Source organism: Bos javanicus, chromosome 13, assembly GCF_032452875.1.
Source record: "Bos javanicus breed banteng chromosome 13, ARS-OSU_banteng_1.0, whole genome shotgun sequence".
NCBI classification, from domain to species: Eukaryota; Metazoa; Chordata; class Mammalia; order Artiodactyla; family Bovidae; genus Bos; species Bos javanicus.
In genome coordinates, this window is record NC_083880.1 from 56,674,021 (window position 1) to 56,688,625 (window position 14,605).

Genomic DNA, 14,605 nt, shown 5'->3' on the forward strand with positions numbered 1-14,605 from the left:
ACATATGAACTTTAAGTTTTAGTTATAATTATTATGAATTATAAGTTTTAGTGAAGTTTTTTACCCTAAACATATGAACTTTCTATTTAAGTGATACTTGTCCACTATATAACCTGCTGTTTTGATTCACAGGAGTAGTATGGGAGAAAGGATTTTAGATGCTGGAGGTAAGTATGTTTTTTCAAAATGCTCATATTTGAAGTTATTCCAAATTTATTAATAGAATATAATATTTGTCAAAATAATAATATAATGTGAAATTATATGAAAAATTATAAACTGTACATAATCAAGCAGTTTTTATTTACCTTAATAAATAAAGGATAAATATCTGTGGAACTAAGAAAAGAAGTATGATAACAGGAGTTGTCAAATATAATTTGTGCCTAATAGTAGGTTTATGAATAATAACTTAATTTTCCAGTAGATTTTAATTCCTTTTGCTAAGAAATTTCTCAAATATATTTTATGAAATTAGATTTAATATTCTTGGGATTGATTTGTTTGTAAATGATGTCTTTATTAAAATAACTGAAGTTTTCTTTCCTAAGTTTCATATGAGAAAATTTTCATGTAGTGATTTACATATAGAACAAACCAGTGGCTTCAAGTACTTTAAAATAACTGTAAATATCATGATATACAAAAGGAAAACAAAGATTACCTATGATTTATAGACTTGTCAGTTATTTTTACAATTCACAACTCTAATAATAATGGAATAATGGTATCTTTGCATATTTAGGAGTTTCTTTTAAATGTCCTTAAAATTTTTTGTTTTATTCCTTTTTTCTGTTGACAAACTTGTCTTGTTGTTTGGGCTGTGTTCATGCCATGTAATGGTGGGATATTTTTAATCTATATGAAGAAAATGGTAAAAGATGAGTAAATTGCACTATGTTCCTTATTTCTCTTGCTTGTTCTAACACCTTATGAAATATAGAGTTTCATAAACTTTAATTTTCATAATTTCAAATAATTAACTTTGTTTTAAGATTATGACTTGCAAGCGGGTATCGTCGAAGCTTTATGTAGAATGACCACAGAAAAGCAAAGACGAGAACTGGCTTGTCAGTGGTTCTCAATGGATTTTATTGCTAATGCATTTAAAGGAATTAAAGACTCTGAATTTGAAACAGTAAGTAGTATAAAATAACAAATTAACAAGTTTTTTTTTAATTACTGTGTTTTTTAAAAGCTCTCTCTTTTTTAAAAATTAGGATTGCAGGATATTTCTCAACCTTGTAAATGGCATGCTTGGAGACAAGAGAAGGTAAATTTAATGCAAAATACAACCATTTAATGATAAAAAATAGAGCTCAAGAGGGAAGCACACAATGTTAGTCTGAAATAATCCTCCACTGGTCTTATTTTGCTTTGTACTTTTTGGAGGGAAAATACATTTTTAATTAACGTGAATTAATAAATTTTTCTAAGATTGGTTTACTGTATTTCAGAATTGTATATGCATTATAAATTTGGTGTTTAAGGAATAATAAAAGCCTAAATATAAATATTACTTGAGCTACCTCTATCCATATACTGCAATAAAAATGTATAGCAAATATAAATCATTTTCTTTTGTAATTAACACTGTAAGGATGTTCTTTCTGAGGTTATTAAATCTCAAGAATGGTCTAGGTAATACAAATTTTTATCACTTTTGACAATGACATAGGAAGTATTTTTGTTGTGCAGTGCCTGGCACCTTATAAATGCTCAGGACACATTGGATGAATCAACTCACAATGAGTTTACCGACTACAGAGAAAAGATAGGTACCGACTACAGAGAAAAGATAGGATGAAGGTTAAGTGCAAGGAGTCATACTATTTGAATTTGAATAATAGGTTCCCCTCTTCCTGTTCTAATGTTGGACAAGTTGTTTAATCTCACTTTCCTCAGTTTCCATAGCTATAAAATAAGAATACTAATAATATCTTCCCAACCCAGGGATAAAACCCACGTCTCCTGCATTGCAGGCAGATTCTTTACCATCTGAGCCATCAAGGAAGCCCACAATAATATCTACCCCATGTTTGTTGTGAAGATTAAATGAGATAGCTATGTAAGTCCTTAAATAGTAATTGACCAAGAAAGTATTCATTGAATTCTGCCATTTTTATTAGCAGTATTATTCACTTCTACTCTTCCTATCTAATCCTGTAGGAACTTCCATTATATTACTATAAACTATATTGGGAATCTCTGCTCATAGTCAATAACATGAGAAGTAATTTGGTACAGTTAACTTTAGTCAAAATGGTAGGTTGAGTAGTAGCCTCAAAATAATATGCTTTCATAAACAGGTTTCCACTAAATTCTCACTTTAAAGAGTAATAAAGAAGGAACTAATGATTTTGTTTAAATTGTCACTACCAACTGATTTCCTTTTGATCCTAGGTATGATTTGTATGGAAAGTCAAAATTATGCTGTGGAGGCTTATTAGTTTTTTTTAACTCAAACTACTTTTTCTTTCAGGGTCTTTACATTTCCTTGTTTGTCAGCATTTCTTGATAAATATGAGGTAAATTTTAAAATGTAATACATTTTTTTAGTTATTAGGTGATTTTTGATGTAGAGGTCAACTGAATTGTAGGTTATAATTTGACAAGAACATTAATATTAGTCATAATTAAATCACAAATAACAGCTGGTCTGATATTCTAGATCTAAGTGGTATTTTATGAAATGACGTATTTGTAGCCAGGGATAAGTAAAATATAAAGCTGTACTTCAAATTATCTTACGTTTCCTTATTCAAGCCCATTATTGTTTATTATTCATGAATATATTCAAATGTGAAATTATCTTCAGCCTATATTTGTACTTGAGTATTTGTGATTTTCTGGAACTGGCTAATTTCTGTGTAAAATAGTAAGCAGCTTTTTTTTATTGTTTCTAAATTGATTTAAATGCTATACTTGCTTTCTCTTTATCTTCCTATACCTTCCAGCTCTACTTTTTTCTTTTTTTAAAAAAAACTCAACCATGAATGAATGTCATAATTTTATATTTATATATAGCATAATTATAATGTGTCATAATTTTCTGTTGTCACTTTTAAAAGCATAGTATGTTCTAGTTTTATATGTTTATTTTATTAGCTGCAAATACCATCAGATGAAAAACTGGAGGAGTTTTGGGTAGATTTTAATCTTGGGAGCCAGACTCTATCATTCTACATTGCTGGAGACAATGATGTAAGTGTTATTCCCTCTGTATCATTTTGAGTTGTGTGTATATGTATGTATATAATAATTCAGTTTAAGAATATGGATTTCTTTGTATATTTTCTCGCTTTTAATAGATTTCAGTGTTAGCTCTAATAATTTTGATGAGCATGGTAACCTATCAAGCTAATTAGAAATGAAAATTATTTCTGATGTTTTATAGCAACAGAAAAAAGCTAAAATTTAATACTAGTTTTTAAATATAAGCCTTTCAGAAATTATACATTAATGATAAAATTTAACATTCAGATGAACAAAGTGAGTTGAATCTAGAAAAGACAACAGTTATTCAAGTACACAAACACTCAGTTAAAAATAGCGTTAACAAACAATGACAAATGGTCTTATTTTATTCTTTCATAGCATCTTCTATTTGAAAATATTGAGGAATTGATTTTTATGGTCATATTTAGAACTGAATTTTAGTTCTTTTCTGTACTAAATTGTAGTTATGCTTAAACTTTCCAACCAGGTGGTGTGTTTTCTACTGACCCCTTTTTAACCTGAGGAAAATTTTTGAGCCATTGTTTCCAAATAGCCACCACTTACTATTTGCTACATTGGTGTACTTCTAGCTCAAGCTGTAGAGCGGAGATCTGAGTAAGAGTTGGTTTACAGTTTACTGATCTGATTGTGATTGCTGATAATAATGATGCTTTTTGTCCAGGTAAACTTATAGACAAAGATGCCTCTTAGGAATTCCACATATCTTTCTTTCTTTTTAGAGTACCTTCTTAGAATGCTTAATAATGAGTTCCAAAACCTAACATTACTTCTCAGAGGCACTGACAGTTTTCATTAGTGTATTTATTCTTGCAGGCTTCATAGGAGTTTTTTTAACTGGATTTTCTTTAGGAAGTAGACTTTCATTTTCAGAGAAGAGGATATAATAGGATTGGAGTGGTTCCTGACTTCACTCGCTTGGTCTAATGGATAATTCAGGGAAGAAAACAAGTAATTTTAGTACTACACATGATAGGGATAGTATAAAATGCATTTATAAGTATTAAATGCCTCATGTGTTCTAGACACTGATCTAGAGAGGCTGGGAGAAAGTTCTTCCCACAGATACATTTAGACTCTCCTTTCCTCTCTGGATTTCTGTGGCAGCAGTGCCTTCTCCCTGTGTTCTCTCTCACTGTCCTCAAAGCTTCTCCCCTATTGTGGCTGCTTAAAACCCTCCCCGTGTCTGTTGGTATTCGAGGGCCTTTATGACCTAGGCCCTCGCTGTTTTTCTGATAATCTCAGACTCTTCTCCATGCTTACTGTGTTCAACCCCCATTCATTTTTTTCTTTGCCTCTAGATAATGCTCTCTTCAGGTCTTTATACTTGCTGCCTAGGAGCCTCAGGATCTTTGCATCCCATTTAGATAGTCTGAAGTAGCTATCCAGCCATATTATATCACATTGTCCTCTTTTTTCTTTTGTAGTAGTTATTGCTACTTAAAATCCTTTTATCTGTTGTTTTTTGTCTACACCACCCCCCCACCATAGAATGTAAGATTTATTGAATCAGGGACCCATCTTCTCTCATTTATAGCCATTCAAGGGCTCATATTTAAGAATAAGTAAATACACACTCAACTGAAAAATGCTCTGTGTTAGTGATAGAATTCAAAGGAGATTGGAAAGAAGGCAGGCAGTGTAGAGCCAAAGAAAGATTATAAGTAGGAGACAACATCAGTTCAATAAACATTTAATAAGAACTTACTATGTGCCAGATATATACTAGGCGTTGAGCATCACATTCATGTAAAAGATTCTCCTGGTTGGGGAGAAGAGATTAAAAAGGGACAAGACCAGAAGCAGTTAGATTTATGCAGTAATCCAGGTAAGAGGAATCATGGTGGCACAGTTTTGGAAAGTGATGGTGGGGTGGATGGAAATGGATAGGCTTCAGAAAAAGAAAAATTCTTGAGGTAGAATTGAGCAGATTTGGTAATTTGTAGTAAAAAGAGGAAGGATTAATAAAACTTTGGTAACTGAATGGATGAGGATGCTGTTTTAGGAAGATCAATTTTGTAGGGGAAAGATGATGATTCAGCTTTGAATGTTTTGATTTGGAGGTGCTTGTGGGGCATTCAGCTGAAGATAACTTGTAGGTAGTTGAATATATTGGTGTGAAGTTCAGATGGGAGAACTGAGCTGTAAGTGGAAATTCAGAAGCTGTCTGTATACTGAAGATAAGTAAAACCATGGGTTTCTGTGAGTGTCTAGATGACAAAACCGTAAGAAATGTATACGTGGATAGGCAGACGGATACGTGGATAGGCAGATGGATATAGGATAGGCAGATGGATGCGTCGATAGGCAGATGGATACAGGATAGGCAGAAGAGACTAGCCTGAAGGATGCTTGACAAGTCTGCCAGAAAAGATCAAATTAAAAGGGTATCATGTTACAGAAGGCAAAGGAAGGGTGTTTTATGAGAGGAAATGATCAAGTCTGTCAAAACACAGTTAAATAAAATAAAAACTGGTCATCCAAGAAAGAGCAATTTTGTTTAAGCTATAGGATTTAGGCATTCCTGGAAAGTTGAAATATTTGTAGAGGAAGTAAAGACAAGAAGAAGAGAACACAGTAGAAGCTAAAATGAGATGTAGATTCAAGGGAGGGATTTTTGTTAGGTACTTTATTTTAAGGATGAGTGTTTTAAAACTGATGGCTAGAGTAACAATGAATAAAAAAGTTGAGATCAAGAGGAAGAGACCATAATGGAGGGAAAGTAGGGGGTGAAAATGAAATTGGTGGGCACAATATATTGGTAAACGGTTGAACCTGGGTAAGGGCCTGTTTTGGACTCATTATAATGATTTCTATTTTTTTTTAATCTTTTTGAAAATTTATATAATGTAGACTTTTTTTCCAAAAGGAAAGCTTTGAACCAAGTACCTATGTATATGAGGAAGAGTCACTTTAAAGTTAGCAGATGATGATGAGTAGGTGTTATACCGGAGAGGGCAATAGCACCCCACTCCAGTACTCTTGCCTGGAAAATCCCATGGATGGAGGAGCCTGGTGGGCTGCAGTCCATGGGGTCGCTAAGAGTTGGACATGACTGAGCGACTTCACTTTCACTTTTCACTTTCATGCATTGGAGAAGGAAATGGCAACCCACTCCAGTGTTCTTGCCTGGAGAATCCCAGGGACCGGGGAGCCTGCTGGGCTGCCATCTATGGGGTCGCACAGGGTCGGACACGACTGAAGCGACTTAGCAGCAGCAGCAGGTGTTATACACAGAGAAATAGGAAGATGCTCAAAGGAGAAAGGAGGATACCAACCTTTTCCTCCTGACCCTGAGGTTTTAAGGTCTGGGAGAATTAACACCTTGACTGGAGAATGCTGTAGTTAAATGGTACTGGTTCTCTCAGAATATACACTGGTTTCAATTAAGGCAACTAAGTGGAGCGAGTTAGTGAAGAGACTGAGGATTTAGTGGAATTTTAATAGTCCTTAAATAGCAAATGAATTGGATCTATTTTCATCATAAGATTACTGGAAGGTTTTAGGATATCATCTTTTTGGAATGGTTCTAATTTTTACTATAACTTTTTTGTGTGAATTCACATTATTTATTCATTTATACAAATTTTCAGTGAAAATACTTGGAAGGGGAAAACATTTTAGGTTATTATTAACATGCATTCAGTGTTTGAATCTAAGAACAGTCAATTAGTGAGTGGGAACTGGGGGATGAATATGATTTCACAAAACATTTCAAAGGAAGAGATGACAGGATTTGGTAATATTTTTTAAAAAGGTTATAGTCTAATATGAATGGATAGTCATTCTTTTTTTGATTAAAAGTAGAAAACCATTAAAAGTAGAAAAACATTAAAGTAATCAATACTATCACTTTTAAGAATGAACAAATAGATTAAATGTGACAAGTATAATATATTATGTAGTCAATTGATGGAACAAAAAATGTGATATATCAACCAGTTACTTAATGATAGTAAAAAAAAAAAAAAAAACCCCTTAGTTTGTATAACTTGATGATAGTGTTTAAAGGAGCTTTAAAGCAAGATTAAATTATTTATGATCAAAACGTGTTTTTAAATTTAAGGATCATCAGTGGGAAGCAGTCACTGTGCCTGAAGAAAAAGTGCAGATATACAGCATTGAAGGTATTAAACTTGTTTTCTATCATTTCTGTTGGAGTAGAAGTTGCATACTCTATGGAAAAACTCAGTAGACTGATGAAAGCAGATCAACATTTTCATATGTTCACATTCATAAATGTGATGGTCACTATCATCAAATTCCCTGACCCTGTGTTACCCCCAATATCTTGTATTTATTTCCTTCCTTATCTAATCTAAAACCTGTGATTAGTCACTTTCTTCTCAATATGTACTGGACAGAAATCATTTACCTTGGCAGACTGGCACCACTGCAAATTCAGATATCAAGACATTTTTTATTTCAGTAGACAGGTAGTGCTATCTCATGATAGTTTTTATTTGTATTTTCCTAAAACCACTTTTAGGAAAGTTGAGCACTTTTTCATGTGCTTAATGGCCATTCACATATTTTCTTTTTGAATTATCTGTTTAAATATTTTGTGCGTTTCTTTACTGGACTACATTTCTTTACTGGACTATCTTTTTATTATTAAGTTTTTGAGTTCTTATGTATCTTGAATAGGAATCCTTTGACAAATACATGTTGTATGAGTATTTTTTCCCCGTCTATATCTTTCTTATTCATTTTCTCAGTGGTCTCTTTTAATGAGCTGCTGCTGCTGCTACGAAGTCGCTTCAGTCATGTCCAACTCCGTGCGACCCCATAGACGGCAGCCCTCCAGGCTCCCCCGTCCCTGGGATTCTCCAGGCAAGAACACTGGAGTGGGTTGCCATTTCCTTCTCCAATGCAGGAAAGTGAAAGTGAAGTTGCTCAGTCGTGTCCAACTGGTCACGACCCCATGGACCTGCGCCTACCAGGCTCCTCCGCCCATGGGATTTTCCAGGCAACTTCTGCTTTTAATGAGCAGAAGTTGTTAAATTTGAAGTCCACATGATCAGTATTTTTTGTTACATGGTTATTGCTTTGTGTGACCTAAGAAGTTTTTCAGTTCAGTTCAGTTGCTCAGTCGTGTCCGACTCTTTGCGACCCCATGAATTGCAGCACGCCGGGCCTCCCTGTCCATCACCAACTCCCGGAGTTCACTCAGACTCACGTCCATTGAGTCAGTGATGCCATCCAGCCATCTCATCCTCTGTCGTCCCCTTTTCCTCTAGCCTTGAATCCCTCCCAGCATCAGAGTCTTTTCCAATGAGTCAACTTTTCGCACGAGGTGGCCAAAGTACTGGAGTTTCAGCTTGAGCATCATTCCTTCCAAAGAAATCCCAGGGCTGATCTCCTTCAGAATGGACTGGTTGGATCTCCTTGCAGTCCAAGGGACTCTCAAGAGTCTTCTCCAACACCACAGTTCAAAAGCATCAATTCTTTGGCGCTCAGCCTTCTTCACAGTCCGACTCTCACATCCATACATGACCGCTGGAAAAACCATAGCCTTGACTAGACGGACCTTTGTTGGCAAAGTAATGTCTCTGCTTTTGAATATGCTGTCTAGGTTGGTCATAACTTTCCTTCCCAGGAGTAAGCGTCTTTTAATTTCATGGCTGCAGTCACCATCTGCAGTGATTTTGGAGCCCAGAAAAATAAAGTCTGACACTGTTTCCCCTGTTTCCCCATCTATTTCCCACGAAGAGTGATGGGACCGGTTGCCATGATCTTCGTTTTCTGAATGTTGAGCTTTAAGCCAACTTTTTCACTCTCCACTTTGACTTTCATCAAGAGGCTTTTTAGTTCCTCTTCACTTTCTGCCATAAGGCTGGTGTCATCTGCATATCTGAGGTTATTGATATTTCTCCCAGCAATCTTGATTCCAACTTGTGTTTCTTCCAGTCCAGCGTTTCTCATGATGTACTCTGCATATAAGTTAAATAAACAGGGTGACAATATACAGCCTTGACATACTCCTTTTCCCATTTGGAACCAGTGTGTTGTTCCATGTCCAGTTCTAACTGTTGCTTCCTGACCTGCATACAAATTTCTCAAGAGGCAAATCAAGTGGTCTGGTATTCCCATCTCTTTTAGAATTTTCCACAGTTGATTGTGATCCACACAGTCAAAGGCTTTGGCATAGTCAATAAAGCAGAAATAGATGTTTTTCTGGAACTTTCTTGCTTTTTCCATGATCCAGCGGATATTGGCAATTTGATCTCTGGTTCCTCTGCCTTTTCTAAAACCAGCTTGAATATCTAGAAGTTCATGGTTCACATGTTGCTGAAGGCTGGCTTGGAGAATTTTGAGCATTACTTTACTAGCGTGTGAGATGAGTGCAATTGTGCAGTAGTTTGAGCATTCTTTGGCATTTCCTTTCTTTGGGATTGGAATGAAAACTGACCTTTTCCAGTCCTGTGGCCACTGCTGAGTTTTCCAAACTTGCTGGCATATTGAGTGCAGCACTTTCACAGCATCATCTTTCAGGATTTGAAATAGCTCAACTGGAATTCTATCACCTCCACTAGCTCAGTCTTATGAGAGGTATATCAATTTTTTTGATGATCTCAAATAACTAGCCTTTGGTTTAATTGATTTTTTTCACTTTGGTGTTTTGATCTTCAGTTTAATTGATCTCTGCTCTTATATCTGTTGTTTCTTCTCTTCTGCTTACTTTTTTTAATTTGGTTTCCTGTTTTTAGTGTCTTGGGGAAAGCTGAAGTCATTGATCTGAGACCATTTTTTCTTTTCTAATAACAGCCTTTTAGTGCTTTAAATTCTTCTAAGTACGTCCTTAGCAGCATCCTACAAATTGCAATATGCCGTGCTTCCATTTTCATTCATGTGATTCTTTTAAATTTCTCTTTTGATTTCTTCCTTGACCCACGGATTATTTAAAAGCACTTTATTTAGTTTCTGTATACTTGAGATTTCAGGAATACGTTACTGATTTCTAACGTGATTTCATTGTTATCAGAATATACTTTGTGTGATTTGAAAACCCTTTCCAATATGTTGACTATTAGGTTATGACCCAGATATGGTCTGTGTTAGTAAATGGTCTGAATGCACTTGAGAGGAATGTGTTTTCTGTTGTTCTTGGGTGGAGGGCAGGGTTAATCTGTTGTTCAAGTCATACACCCTCATTGTCTACCTACCTGTTCTATCAATTATTGAAAGAGAGGTGTTGAAGTCACCACTATGGTTGTGATTTTTTTTCTATTCATTCAGTTCTGTTATTTTTTACTTCCGGTATTTTGAATTTCTGTTATTAGTTTTATAAACATTTAGTGATATATCTTTTCATAAATTTATCATTATGAAATGACTATTTTTCCTGTGGTAATATTCTTTGCTCTGTCATCTACTTTATGTAATACTAATATACTCTCTCCAAGTTTCTGTTGGCTAATTATAGTATGGCATATCTTTATTTTTAAGTAATTTATGTCCTGTATATTTAAAGAGGGTTTCTTATAGGTGTCATATACTGGGCATTTTTCTTTTAAATGTAATTTGACAGTTTCTGCCTTTTGTGGTTTTTAAGGTGACTGTTGATCTGCTTTAAATTTATTATCTAGCTTTTGTTCTTTCTATGTACCATCCTGTCTGCCATGTTTCTTTATTTTTTCTTCATGTTACTTCATTTTCAGGGGTTCCTTGTACTTCTTTTGTTGGCTTTATATTCACTTTTTAAATGGCTGATTTAGGTTTTATTTTGTACATATTTAACTTAATAGTGTGTGTGTACAAGTAATATTATACCCCCTAGGAACCTGATAGGTTCTTGTAAAAACAGTCAACTTCTGCTTTTGCTTCCCTGGCCTTTGTGCCACTACTATCAATAGGACTAAAAATCTTTTTGCTTTTGAATGTGTCAAAGACCTCATACTATGGTATAATAATATTTTTCTTTGTGGAACCAATTAACTTTTAAAAAGATTTTTAAAATAGTTTAAATAGTGCATTATATTTACCATTTCCAGTGTTCAGCTTTCATTTATAATATATGCAGATTTCCATCTGGTATTATTTTCCTTCTGCCCGAGTGACTTCTCTAATATTTCTTGTACTGCAAATAAGTTTTTTTTTAATGTCAGAAAATTGTTGTTTATATTTTGAAAAAGTATTTTTTGTTTTATTTTTACAATTTATCATGGTTAAACTTTTATTTGTAATTGATTTTTAAATTATTTTTGGTTGCACTGGGTCTTCATTGCTGCATACAGGCTTTCTCTAGTTGCAGTGTGTGGGCTTCTCATTGCGGTGGCTTCTTCTCTTGCATAGCAGGGGCTCTAGACCATGAGGGCTTCAGTAGTTGCAGCACACAGGCTTAGTTGCCCAATAGCATGTGGAATCTTCCCACACCAGGAATCAAACCTATGTCCCCTGTTTGAAAGGCAGGTCCTTTTTTGTTTCCTAGGATTTTTTTTTTTTAATTGAAGGATAATTACAATGTTGTGTTGGTTTCTACCAAACAAAACAACGTGAATTAGTCATAATTACATCTGTTTCCTCATTCTTGACCCTCCCTCCCCTCCCCCCATCCTACCCCTCTAGGTAATCACAGAGCACAAGGCTGGGCTCCCTGTGTTACATAGCAACTTCCCACTAACTATTTTACACATAATAGTGTATATATGTCACTGGTACTTTCTCAGTTCAGCCTACTCTCACCTTCCCCTGCTATGTCAATAAGTCCATTCTCTCCATCTTTGTCTCCATTCCTTCCCTAAAGATAGGTTCATCAGTACCTTTTATTCTCAATTCCATGCTGCTGCTGCTGCTGCTAAGTCGCTTCAGTCGTGTCCGACTCTGCGACCCCATAGATGGCAGCCCACTAGGCTCCCCCGTCCCTGGGATTCTCCAGGCAAGAACACTGGAGTGGGTTGCCATTTCCTTCTCCAATGCATGAAAGTGAAAGTGAAGTCTCTCAGTCGTGTCCAACCCTCAGCGACCCCATGGACTGCAGCCTTCCAGGCTCCTCCGTCCATGGGATTTTCCAGGCAAGAGTACTGGAGTGGGGTGCCATTAGCTTCTCCGTCTAGATTCCATAGGTCTATATTAATATACAATATATGTTTGACTCTCTCTTACTTACTGAAACTTTACACATGAAAAGATGTTCAATATTGGTCAATATTGGTCATTATTAGAGAAATGCAAATCAAAACTACAATGAGGTATCACCTCACACCAGTCAGGATGGCCATCATCAAAAAATTTATAAACAATAAATGCTGGACTGTTGGTGGTGGGAATGTAAACTGATATAGCCATTGCAGAGAACATTATGAGGATTCCTTAAATAACTAGAAATAAATATACCATGAAAAAATGAAAGTGTTAGTTGCTCACCCACGTCCAACTCTTTTCAACCCCATAGACTATAGCCTGCCAGGCTGCCTTGTCGACGGAATTTTTTCATCTTTTCATTCTGTATAACTGACTCAAATTCATTCCTTTTTATGACTGAGTATATTCCATTATATATATGTACCACAGCTTCTTTGTCCATCATCTGTCAGTGGACATCTAGGTTGCTTCCATGTTCTTGCTGCAGTAAACATTGAGGTACATGTGTCTTAGAATTCTGATTTTTCTGAGTATAAGCAATCCAGTGGGATTACTGGATCATACAGGCTTCCCAGGTGGCTCAATGGTAAAGAATTTGCCTGCAGTGCTGGAGACCTGGGTTTGATCCCTAGGTCAAGAAGATCCCCTGGAGAAGGGAATGGCAACTCATGCTAGTCCTCTTGCCTAAGAAATCCCATGGACAGAGGAGCCTGGCAGGCTACCGTCCATAGGGTTGCAAGAGAGTCGGACATGACTCTATTGCATGAAAACACCAACATACATACATACATGCTTCAGTCCTTAAACTAACCCTTTGTGGCACACACACAAGGAAAGTATGGCTTGTGCTCAGGACTCTTCAAGACCTTGCACTCTCTCTGTTCATCTGACTATTCATTTGTATCTTTTACTGTCGTTTATATTAAAGTGGTGATGTTGTCTACCTGTATGAAACAAGCACGATCTGAGTTTCTACATAACTGGCACAGATGGATTCTGGATATCAAGCAGTCAGTTCAGTTCATTTTAGTTGCTCAGTCACATCTGACTCTTTGCAACCCCATGGACTGCAGCACACCAGGCTTCCCTGTACTTCACCATCTCCCACAGCTTGCTCAAAGTCATGTCCATTGAGTCGGTGATGATATCCAACCATCTCATCTTCTGTCACCCCCTTCTCCTGCCTTCAGTCTTTCCCAGCATCAGGGTCTTTGCCAATGAGTTAGCTCTTCACATCAGGTGGCCAAGGTATTGGAGCTTCAGCATCGGTCCTTCCAAAGAATATTCAGGGTTGATTTCTTTTAGGATTGACTGGTTGGATCTCCTTGCAGTCCAAGGGACTCTCAAGAGTCTTCTCCAACATCGCAGTTCTAAATTATCAGTTCTTAAGTACTCAGCCTTCTTTATGGTCCAACTCTTAACATCTGTACATGACTACTGGAAAAACCATAGCTTTGACTGTACAAACCTTTGTCGGCAAACTGATGTCTCTGCTTTTTAATATGCTGTCTAGGTTGGTCATAGTTTTTTCTTTTTCCCCCAAGGAGGAAGCATCTTTTAATTTCATGGCTGCAGTCACTGTCAGCAGTGATTTTGGAGCCCAAGAAAATAGTCTGTCACTGTTTCCATTGTTTCCCCATTTGTTTATCATGAAGTGATGGGATTGGATGCCATGATCTTAGTTTTTTTTTAATGAGTTTTAAGCCAGCTTTTTCACTCTGCTTTCACCTTCATCAAGATGCTCTTTCTTTAGTTCCTCTTCACTTTCTGCCAGAAGGGTGGTGTCATCTGCATATCTGAGGTTATTGGTATTTCTCCCAGCAATCTTGATTCCAGCTTGTGCTTCATCCAGCCCAGCATTTTGCATGATGTACTCTGCATGTAAGTTAAAAGCAGAGTGATAATATACAGCCTTGACATACTCCTTTTCCTATTTGGAACCAGTCAGTTCCATATCTGGTTCTAACTGTTGCTTTTTGACCTGCATACAGATTTCTCAGGAAGCAGATAAAGGTGGTCTGGTATTCCCACCTCTTTAAGAATTTTCGACAGTTTGTTGTGATCCGCACAGTCAAAGGTTATACCATAGTCAATGAAGCAGAAGTAAATATTTTTCTGGAATTCTCTTGCTTTTCCTGTGATCCAGAGGATGTTGGCAATTCGATCTCTGGTTCCTCTGCCTTTTCTAAATCCAGCTAGACATCTGAAAGTTCTCGGTTCATGTACTGTTGAAGCCTAGTTTGCAGGATTTTGAGCATTACCTTGCTAGCGTGTGAAATGAGTG

The 14,605-nt window shown here is 36.2% G+C and overlaps 1 protein-coding gene across 10 annotated transcripts in view; it reads left to right on the forward strand.

Moving 5' to 3' along the window:
• Positions 1–14,605, forward strand: part of SYCP2 (synaptonemal complex protein 2) — a 73,300-nt gene that overhangs the window by 18,469 nt on the left and 40,226 nt on the right. For all 10 annotated transcript variants that reach the window (XM_061437003.1, XM_061436992.1, XM_061436996.1 and 7 more), the window contains 6 exons: positions 133–167; positions 996–1,138; positions 1,221–1,273; positions 2,483–2,528; positions 3,109–3,204; positions 7,304–7,364. In XM_061437003.1, coding sequence (XP_061292987.1) covers positions 133–167; positions 996–1,138; positions 1,221–1,273; positions 2,483–2,528; positions 3,109–3,204; positions 7,304–7,364 — 434 coding nt within the window. The remainder of the gene's footprint in view (positions 1–132; positions 168–995; positions 1,139–1,220; positions 1,274–2,482; positions 2,529–3,108; positions 3,205–7,303; positions 7,365–14,605) is intronic.